Source organism: Fundulus heteroclitus, unplaced genomic scaffold (assembly GCF_011125445.2).
Source record: "Fundulus heteroclitus isolate FHET01 unplaced genomic scaffold, MU-UCD_Fhet_4.1 scaffold_225, whole genome shotgun sequence".
NCBI lineage: Eukaryota > Metazoa > Chordata > Actinopteri > Cyprinodontiformes > Fundulidae > Fundulus > Fundulus heteroclitus.
In genome coordinates, this window is record NW_023396637.1 from 117501 (window position 1) to 128206 (window position 10706).

A 10706-nucleotide genomic window follows, 5' to 3' on the forward strand; every position below is an offset into this window, starting at 1 on the left:
CAAGACCATCACCTGATGATTCTGACATGGAGAGGAGGGAAGGTTCGGCGGTGTCATGTACCGTCGTACGTGGTGGCTTGACGGCTGCTTCGAAATTCTGACGGATCCGAGCCAGCTCTGACGCGGTGCGGTGGAGCGCGTAGAATTTGTCTGCTGTCCGTGTGTCATGACACATGGTCTTTGAAATGTTGATCCGGTCACTTGGTGACAAAGTATTCCTTGCCTTGAAAAATAGAGATGTTTCTTCAATATTATGCTTTTTATTTTAGGTTTATTACGTGGAAAAGTGATATAATTACTTACGTATGTGGCTATTGATGTTCGGAAGTCTGTGAATGTGGGACGCCCAGGAAAACCCATGTCATGCCAGGCGGCTTGCATCGGCACGATGAGTTTCTCGATTTTTGTGAAGTTTTCGGTGAAGAGAAGAAGGTCTGTGGGTGGGTTTAGTTTCTGTCTGATGATCATCCACTGCTCCACCCATGAGAATTCCTCTACAGTTAAGTAGAGCTGTGCGGGGCCAAACGCACGGTTGGTTTTGTGTTCCTTCACCTGTGGTGCAAAGGAGAGTGTGTGTTAATGGACATATTGGGACAAGACAGAGAGCGTTTGTCATTCCAATATTAGTAGACTTGCATTGATCACAAAGCCCGCTTGCCCGACTGTGGCTTCCTGCTGGGCTTCATCAACCTCGGAGACCGTCATATTCTTTAGAACACCGGTGCGGTGTCCATATAGGCTTGCTAGGTAAACACTGAGGTACCCAAAATATCTCCTTCGCGCCTCCGGGTTGGGGTCCTCAGACAGTTCATCTGAAGAAAAAATAAAATAAAATTAAATGGTTAGAACATGGATGTCAGTAAGTCAGGTAAGTAATTTAATATAGTGCAAATTTAATAAGTCTGACCAAGAAGTTCAGGGATGCGTCTGTGGCCAATATGGCCCCACGCTCTGTCTTGATCACAAGGGGGAGCAAACAACTCAAGAACCCAACCAGTGAAACAGTCCAGTTCAAGATGATTTATTCCACAGAAGGACAGTCACAGCAATAGTGGCACCATAAAAGAGTCCTTTTCTTCTTCCTTTAAAAACAGCAATTAACCAATTGTCTTAAAAGTCACCAACTAGGACCAGGGGTTGAGCTCCGCTTAGAAATGATGCTCCTGGTGGAAGCCACCCGTCTGCAGCACACCTTCTTCGATCCCCAGTTACAGGCGCGGGCAGAGGCTCCCTCTGCCCTGATCCTCTGTACTAGGCCGTCTGTTCTGGCATGCAGCTCCCACCTGCTCCTTTGCTCGGCAGTGTGTCGTTCTCCTGCAGGGTCAGCTTCTGCCTGCCCTTCTCTTCAAGCTCCTTTTATAAGCCTCTGCTGACACCTGGGCGCAGCTGTGCAATTAGTGAGCTCCACCTCCTCAGTCAACCAGCCTCAGCCCATTGTGTTTGGGTTGTTAAAGGGGAAAGCAGAAAAACCAAAACAATGCAAGCATGCAAAACACAACAAACAAGTGAAAATAAATACAAAAGAAACACATTTTCCCCTGTGTAACATCCCCGCACACTTTCACAGTGACAGTCCCTGTCACTAGTCTTCTGGTCTATAGTAAACAGGAGGTTGTCCTAGGTTTGCTCTTGTGGAGCGTCGAGGTCCTAAAACCTCTTCCTGGAATGGGGCTGAGGGGGTGAGCATCACACCGTAAAATGGGGGAGCTATGCTAGTCTCTACAACAGTCTCCTTATTAGCTACCGGCTGGGTTTCTGCCTTTAAAGGAGCAATACAAAGTTTCAATGCGTTCCGGTGTAGCATCTTTTCACGGCCTCCCTTTTCTGGCTGGACTTTATAAACCACCCCTGTTGCACCTACTTGCTCCAAGATAACATGAGGTTCGTCATTCCACCCTGGATGCAATTTACCTTGTCCCTTCCTATTTCTGTCCCTCACCCACACCCTCTCACCAGGTGCCAAAGGCAGAGCTTGCATTTTCTTGTCATATTGCTTTTTGCTACAACAAGCAGTTTTTGCCATGTGCTGTTTAGCAATTTCATAAGCAAAGGACAACTTTGCATGATGGTCTTTGACCCATCCTTCCATGTCATGCTGAGAGTGTGATGGTCCCACTCCTAAACCCACATCCACAGGCTGTCTCAAGTGTCTACCAAACATCAAAAATGAAGGGGCATAGCCTGTAGAGCCATGGATAGTGTTGTTATAAGCCTGCAACAGTTCAGGTAAGTACTCTGGCCACCTGTGTTGTCTCTCTGCTCCAAGAGACCGCAACATATTCAAGAGAGTTTGGTTCATCCTCTCCACACCTCCGTTCCCTGAGGGGTGATACGGAGTGGTCCTGCTTTTGGTGATACCGTAGCACTTACAGAGCTCTTGCATTAGAGCGGACTCAAAATTTGGCCCTCTATCTGTATGAAATCTGGCTGGGCAACCAAACGTCTGTATCACCTGTGACCATAGCACCTGAACTGTTGTACTGGCAGTTTGATCCTTGGTTGGAACGGCCCAAGAGTAGCGTGTAAACCAATCGGTCATGACCAAGATATTCTGGTACCTATCTATAGGTCTACCCAGAGAAAGAAAATCTAGGCCTATAACCTCAAGGGGGTAAGACACAGATATAGGGTGCAGTGGGGCCTTAGGCTCCCCCCTGTTTTGCAGGCTGCAGGCAACGCAGCCCAACTGAAACTGATGCACCTCCTTCTCCATATTGGGCCAATAGAAGAACTGGCGGATTCTGGACAAAGTCCTTTCCACTCCTGCATGGGCAGTTGCTTGATGGTACTTCTCCCACACCTCTCTGCGCTTGCTGGTGGGGCATACAACTTGGAAAAGAGTTTCATTCGTTTTACAGTCTGTTACTTTTCGACAAACAACACCATCCCGGAGTACGAGTTTCCTCCACTGTTTCAAAATTCTGCAGGTGGTAACTGACAAATCCTTTCTGGTTTGTGCTTGAGGTAAAGTCCCCAGTCTCACATACCTTTGCACAACCTTCAGGTCCATATCCGACTCTTGAGCAGTCTTCCAGTCCTGTGTCTGTAGTCCAGGCTCCTGAGGATCTGGAGAAGCTGCTGCATTAGTCACATAGGCAGCTTGGACCTCTGGTGCTGTGTCTGCAGGATATCTGGACAAGGCATCAGCATTAACATTTTCCTTCCCTGCTCGATATTTTACAACAAAATCGAAAGAGGCTAACTGCGCTACCCAGCGTTGTTCTGTTGCCCCCAGGTGAGCAGTTTGAAGGTGTGCCACTGGATTGTTATCTGTAAAAACTGTAAACTTGGCTCCTGTGAGGTAGTCTCTAAACTTTTCGGTGATGGCCCACTTTAAAGCTAGAAGTTCCAGCTTGAAAGAGCTGTAATTTGCATCGTTCCGTTCAGCAGGATGCAAACTTCGACTAGCATAGGCGATCACATGTTCTCTACCACTTTGCACCTGAGCTAAGATGGCACCCAAACCTTGTTTACTTGCATCCGTATAAAGCACAAATGGTAGGGAGAAATCAGCATAAGCCAAAACAGGAGCTTGTGCAAGTGCAGTCTTTAACTGTTCAAATGCTTTCTGACAGTCAGCTGTCCAAATAACCTTTATTTCTGACTTCTTATTAGCAGGTATCCCAGTCAACAAGGAGTTCAAAGGGCGGGCCATTTTGGCGAAACCAGGGACAAACCTTCTGTAGTACCCAGCCAGGCCCAGAAAAGCTCTGACCTGGCGAACGGTATTTGGAACAGGGTAATTCTTGACAGCACAAACTTTTTCAGGGTCGGGTCTCACCCCATTCGGATCAACAAGGTGGCCAAGAAACTTTACCTGCGACTGGAAAAACTTGCATTTGTCCAATCTAAGTTTCAGACCATGCTGCCAAAGTCTCTGGAAGACAGTTTCGAGGTGTTGTAGATGGGAGGAAAAGTCTGGTGAATATATAATGATGTCATCCAAATAGACCAAGGCAGAATCTGTAAGTTGGCTGTTTAAACATTGCTGCATTAAACGCTGAAATGTGGCAGGAGCATTACAGAGCCCAAACGGCATGCGTTCAAACTCAAAGAGGCCAAGTGGCGTGGTAAATGCAGTCTTCTCTCGGTCTTTAGGATCCATCTCAACCTGCCAGTAGCCGCTGGCCAGATCCAGCGTTGAAAACCATTCAGCCTTTGTTAAAGATGTCAAGGTCTCCTCAATCCTAGGAAGGGGAAAGGCATCCTTATGAGTGACAGCATTAAGCCTTCTGTAGTCTACACAAAACCGCAGACTTCCATCCTTCTTCCTCACCAGAACGATAGGTGCGGCCCATGGGCTTTTGCTCTCACGGATAACCCTTTTATTCAGCATATCTGCCAGCAATGTCTTCATTTCTTTATACATTAAAGGAGGCAAGGGTCGGTACCTCTGTTTGATAGGTGCTACATTTCCTGTGTGTATGGTATGCTGGACCAAGTCTGTTCTGCCAACATCTTCTTCATCCACTGAAAACACCTTTTTCCACCTCTGCAGAAAGGCCTGAAGCTCCACCTTCTGTTCTGGGGGTAAAACCACAGAAGTTAGGAGTTTGTTCACCTCTTCACAGCTGTGGGATTCTTCCATCTCTACAGCTTCGGTAACACCAACTTCGACCACCCCATCCAATCCCATAGTTAGACTAAGGTCACCAGCACCCTGGATTTCAGTCTCCTCCACTTGATACAGTCGGCCCAACTTCTCATAGGGCCCTATTTGTAATGGATATGGGTGAGGGTTGCAGACCCTGACGGGAAGGCGACCCCGATCAACCACCGACAAAGTTCTTGCTGCCCCCCATTGTCCTGATCCACGTATTGCCTCCACCAACACCGGCCCATTCCTGGACCTCATCTTCTGTGAAGCACGGCCCCAAATCATTATTTCACAGTTAGGTGGTACCTGTATTCCCTGGCGGCAGGCAGGTCGGACGCAACCTAGGGAATCCCCCTCCATCCTAGTGGCAGAAATCCTCTGGCAGACAGCAAATGCCTCTTCCCAGGCCTGATGAGACTTCCACTTCTGAGGGGAGAGAGCTGATGTTCCACCTTTAAAAACAGTGTCCCAACAAGCCCCAATAACATTCATGCCCACAATAAGTGGGTGGGTAGAACAGTCGTCCTTTACAATCACAACACCTTTTTCAGGTATTTTAAGTCCTTCCACCTCAAAGTCCATAATAGCATACCCAGAATATGGGATGGTGAGGCCATTGGCAGCTTTTAATGTAAACACCAAAGACTTATCACTTTTCATTTGAGGGAAATAATAGTCCATTACTTGTTGCTGGACCAATGTCACTTGAGAACCAGTATCCAGCAAAGCTGTCATTCTCACTCCACCCATAGATAACTCTATGGTAGGACATTTACCAATGAATGGTGTTGCGGCCCCTTGGTCGTTAGTTATACACCCCATCCCCACTGCTTGGGCCTCAGCAGTAGGGTTACCTAGTTTAAAGCCGACTGTTCCCCATCAGCTGCTTGGCAAAACCTGGCAATATGACCTGCCCGCTTACACTGCCTGCAGATAGGTTGTCCATCTCTAGTCCAGCCACGGGAATACCCAGGTCGTCTTTGTAGTGGTCTTGACGCCCCTGAAGCAACAACATCCACCTGATTTTGTTGTAAAAGGGGTCTGATATCGTTAATTACTTCTTTGGCCAACTCTTTCATTTGTTCTTTAACATTATGCATTATTTCCTTTTTGAATTCTTCTTTCCAGTTGGAGTCAGATAACGATTGCTTCTGTGTTGACTCACCTACTGCAAAACACATACTCTGTAGTCTTTGAGAGCCGTTATGTTCCTCTTCAAGCTGTAGTGCTTCTCGATGAACGGCGGCAAAGTCCTCCCTAGGATTGTGTCGCACATAGGCTCGGAGTGTGTGAGACAGAGGACCCTCACGCAGGCCAAGTAGCATCTGGTCCAATAAATTTGCGTCGGTAGGTGCATCAGTAGAGCTGCGCTGCCGCAACCTGCAGCATAGTTCTCGCAACCTTAAAGTAAAGGACTTTACAGATTCATCAGGTTTCTGAATGCAACCAAAAAAATGTGACCTTAACACAGCAACTGGAGTATTATCACCATACAATGTGTCCAAATGCTTAAAAATTTTACAGACCTGATCTCGTTCAGTCTCATCTAAAACATTCACTTGTTGCTTTGCTTCTCCAGCTAAAGCCCCTATTAAAATGTCCACCTTCCTTGACTCTGTTAATTCCTGAGCATTTAAAAGTCCTTGTACTTGTTCTTTCCAGTCCACATATTTAAGTTCACCTTCAATCCCTTTGTACTTGGGCACCCAAGGTGCACCAGGGAAGACTGGCATCATCATGTTGCGGTCTTACCTTTGGGTATGAGTGTTGCTCCCTACTTGTGATCCTGTCAACAACGCCAAAATAAGCTGTGGCCAATATGGCCCCACGCTCTGTCTTGATCACAAGGGGGAGCAAACAACTCAAGAACCCAACCAGTGAAACAGTCCAGTTCAAGATGATTTATTCCACAGAAGGACAGTCACAGCAATAGTGGCACCATAAAAGAGTCCTTTTCTTCTTCCTTTAAAAACAGCAATTAACCAATTGTCTTAAAAGTCACCAACTAGGACCAGGGGTTGAGCTCCGCTTAGAAATGATGCTCCTGGTGGAAGCCACCCGTCTGCAGCACACCTTCTTCGATCCCCAGTTACAGGCGCGGGCAGAGGCTCCCTCTGCCCTGATCCTCTGTACTAGGCCGTCTGTTCTGGCATGCAGCTCCCACCTGCTCCTTTGCTCGGCAGTGTGTCGTTCTCCTGCAGGGTCAGCTTCTGCCTGCCCTTCTCTTCAAGCTCCTTTTATAAGCCTCTGCTGACACCTGGGCGCAGCTGTGCAATTAGTGAGCTCCACCTCCTCAGTCAACCAGCCTCAGCCCATTGTGTTTGGGTTGTTAAAGGGGAAAGCAGAAAAACCAAAACAATGCAAGCATGCAAAACACAACAAACAAGTGAAAATAAATACAAAAGAAACACATTTTCCCCTGTGTAACACGTCTCCTGGCCAGGACTTTGCAGAGGCGAAGTTGGTCCTTGGAGATGGTTCTGCTCAACTTATTTTTCTTTACACGTATCTGACGCATGACAACACGTGGACCCAGGCTTGCAATACACTCTGAGATAGCACGAATCACGGCAAACACTTCTCTTTTTGGAACTCTTGACGAAGTTGGAGGAGTGTCCCTGAAGTAGCCCAGGAACTGTGACAAATTCACCAGGTAGGTCTTCACTGTGTTCTCCGCTTTTCCACCATTCTGCAGATGCTCTGGCCACATGCACAGAAATAAATAATTGGAATATTTTACATGGGGACATTTTATCTTAACTAAAAGGCATCACAGACATACTTACTGGTATATCCTGGACATATTGGGAAGGAAAGTCCAATTCTGGAGGATTGTCTGGCCCTCGGTTATAAACGAAAGGAAAGCCATGATTCTACCCACTTTGGATCTTTGATTTTCGATCCTTTTACCCAGACCATGGGAGCCTTTGAGGTGCTGCCAATATTCCGCGATGTATTCCACTGAAAAACAAAAAAAAAGGTTTCATAATGAAGTTTGATTCTCAACACTTAGAAAATATTTTTTAAAGTTTGCGCAGACTTCCAGAAGGAACACCGGGTTATTTCGTTCATTAAAACCCAGACAGAGGGCCCTATATTCGGATCCAAACATTAAAAATACCCCTTACGCGTCTCTGGGTCCATAAACACTTAGAAAATATTTTTAAAGTTTGCGCAGACTTCCAGAAGGAACACCGGGTTATTTTGTTCATTAAAACCCAGACAGAGGGCTCTATATTTGGATCCAAGCATTAAAAATACCCCTTACGCGTCTCTGGGTCCATAAACACTTAGAAAATATTTTTTAAAGTTTGCGCAGACTTCCAGAAGGAACACCGGGTTATTTTGTTCATTAAAACCCAGACAGAGGGCCCTATATTCAGATCCAAGCATTAAAAATACCCCTTACGCGTCTCTGGGTCCATAAACACTTAGAAAATATTTTTTAAAGTTTGCGCAGACTTCCAGAAGGAACACCGGGTTATTTCGTTCATTAAAACCCAGACAGAGGGCCCTATATTCGGATCCAAACATTAAAAATACCCCTTACGCGTCTCTGGGTCCATAAACACTTAGAAAATATTTTTAAAGTTTGCGCAGACTTCCAGAAGGAACACCGGGTTATTTTGTTCATTAAAACCCAGACAGAGGGCTCTATATTTGGATCCAAGCATTAAAAATACCCCTTACGCGTCTCTGGGTCCATAAACACTTAGAAAATATTTTTTAAAGTTTGCGCAGACTTCCAGAAGGAACACCGGGTTATTTTGTTCATTAAAACCCAGACAGAGGGCCCTATATTCAGATCCAAGCATTAAAAATACCCCTTACGCGTCTCTGGGTCCATAAACACTTAGAAAATATTTTTTAAAGTTTGCGCAGACTTCCAGAAGGAACACCGGGTTATTTCGTTCATTAAAACCCAGACAGAGGGCCCTATATTCGGATCCAAGCATTAAAAATACCCCTTACGCGTCTCTGGGTCCATAAACACTTAGAAAATATTTTTTAAAGTTTGCGCAGACTTCCAGAAGGAACACCGGGTTATTTCGTTCATTAAAACCCAGACAGAGGGCCCTATATTCGGATCCAAGCATTAAAAATACCCCTTACGCGTCTCTGGGTCCATAAACACTTAGAAAATATTTTTTAAAGTTTGCGCAGACTTCCAGAAGGACAGGGGGTAGATCCCGCTGCTGCAGGCCCAGCCCGAGGCCCTGTCTCTGACAGCGCCCCCTTGTGTGCCCCTGGTTCTCAACACTTAGAATTTTTTTTTTTTATAGAAAAATACAGCAATCAGTGACGTTACTTACATATGCTTAGTGGGAATTTTGGGTACGCCTTCACCAAACATTGGATGTTCCGGCTTTCCTGCTTTGATTTAGGTCTGGTGATGGGCTGTGGTTCTTCATCTGGAGAGGTAGATCCAGACCCCACCAGGACATCCACGTCCACACCAGGAACCGGGCATGTGGATTCCTTTTGGAGGTCCTGTTAAATAAAGGTTCAGTGTTAAGTTTTCTGGTTCTGCCGGTACAACCAGGCCTGAGCTATGGAGCTATCCTGCCCAGCAGATGTGCTCTGGTCCTGGGTAAAGTTGATATATAATAAACATTTTACACACCTCCTCCAGTCGTTTGATTGCCTTTTTTGCCCTTTTTGCCCATCTGTGCTGGTAAAGCAATTTCTTCCTTAGTTGCCCCAAGTCTGATGTAAGCTGAAGGTTCTTTGCCCCAAGCTCTTTGCACGAGGTGCAGGATGTATCATCATCAAGGGGTCCTGATGTTGGATGATGCTGACCTGCTTCCTCTCTTGCTCTTGGGTCCATGTGTAAACGTGAGACCATCGGAGGGCTTGGGTTTGTGGCGCTCAGAGCTCCCAGCATATTCACCGTTACCTGGTACTTCAAACCATTAATCACCTGGGCCTTCCTCTCCCCCTCCATCTCCGGGTGAGCTTGGTCAATATGCAATATGTATCCATCCACTGGACAGGGCATTTTTCTGATATTGATTCTCCCGTTACTGAACCTGATCAATATCTTCCGCTCTTCTGAATTTTTAATGCCGTGACTATACCTTAGGTGTTTGCCTATATAGGTAAATTCAGAATGACAGAGCGGGCAGCAAACATTCTGCTTGGGGGGTGTCATGTTGATATGTGAATCTGAAAAATAGGATACAATAACATTAGATTTATTCATTTCCCAAACCCAGGAACAGAGCCCCCTTTCCCCGCATAAAATGGCGCCGCCTCTCCGTCTCCTGAACACCAGGGTCCCGGAGACACAAGGACCCCCCCTATGCTTCAAACTAAAGGCAACTTACCGTGTAAGTCGGTTGAAGGTGGAGGGGGAAAGTCCGCGTGGACACTGGTTCACTCTGCTCATCGGTCAGATGTTAATTAACACAGTAAGTAATTACAGCTGCGTTCGGCTCAGGCGACCCAGAGTACGGTCAGTGACCGCAGGCGTAGCCAATTAAGCATCCAGAAGCAGGGGAGACACACTGAGAAGCCTGCTCCACCTCACACACAGCAAGGAGCTCTCAGCACCAGCCCTGCACCTACCTGCCTACCTACCCCAAATGTCAAAATTCGGTCTCCCTGATATTAGGGTGCAGTTCTTGACAATTCATGGCATTTAACATATGAAATTTGGGTAAAAGGGGCCAAATCGGCTAACCCCGTAAAGAGTATCCCAGAGTATGTTGCAAAAATGAGAGAGCGCCTGCAGGCAGCTCGCTCTCTAGGTCAACGTTCTTTAACCTCAAAACAGGTTAAAATGAAAAAACATTATGACCGGAAAGCAGTGGCTCGTGAATTTAAACCTGGTGATAAGGTTTTAGTCTTGCTACCCACGCCTGGCTCTTCTCTCCAGACAAAATTTTCTGGACCATATGTTGTGGAGAAGAAACTTAGTGGCACAAACTACATTATTTGGACTCCTGATCGCCGCCGTAAGACTAGACTGTGTCATGTTAACATGATAAAACGTTATCATTCAAGAGAAAATGGTGGTGATAAAGAAACTAAAAGTCAGGTAGAGCCTGTTTCCCCTGTAGCCTGTCTAGCTTCACATTCTGCTGAGGAGTATGTGGTCAGGGACAAA

The 10706-nt window shown here is 46.3% G+C and overlaps 1 protein-coding gene and 1 long non-coding RNA gene across 2 annotated transcripts in view; both read right to left on the reverse strand.

Annotated features, from left to right (window-relative positions):
- The window catches only part of LOC118559109, a 1953-nt gene extending 1031 nt beyond the window's left edge, over positions 1-922 (reverse strand). The window contains exons 1-4 of the mRNA XM_036129833.1: positions 908-922; positions 637-812; positions 304-552; positions 1-223 (exon numbers count right to left, since the gene is read on the reverse strand). The exon at positions 1-223 is cut by the window's left edge and continues 45 nt beyond it. Of these exons, the coding sequence (XP_035985726.1) occupies positions 1-223; positions 304-552; positions 637-705 (541 nt within the window). The 5' untranslated portion in view covers positions 706-812; positions 908-922. The remainder of the gene's footprint in view (positions 224-303; positions 553-636; positions 813-907) is intronic.
- A 6110-nt stretch (positions 923-7032) lies between these two features.
- On the reverse strand, positions 7033-9003 carry LOC118559108. Its single transcript, XR_004928646.1, has 3 exons — positions 8911-9003; positions 7384-7558; positions 7033-7297 (listed from the first exon to the last, which is right to left on the reverse strand). It is a non-coding gene; the product is annotated as an uncharacterized LOC118559108 (long non-coding RNA).
- Positions 9004-10706: the final 1703 nt, after the last annotated feature.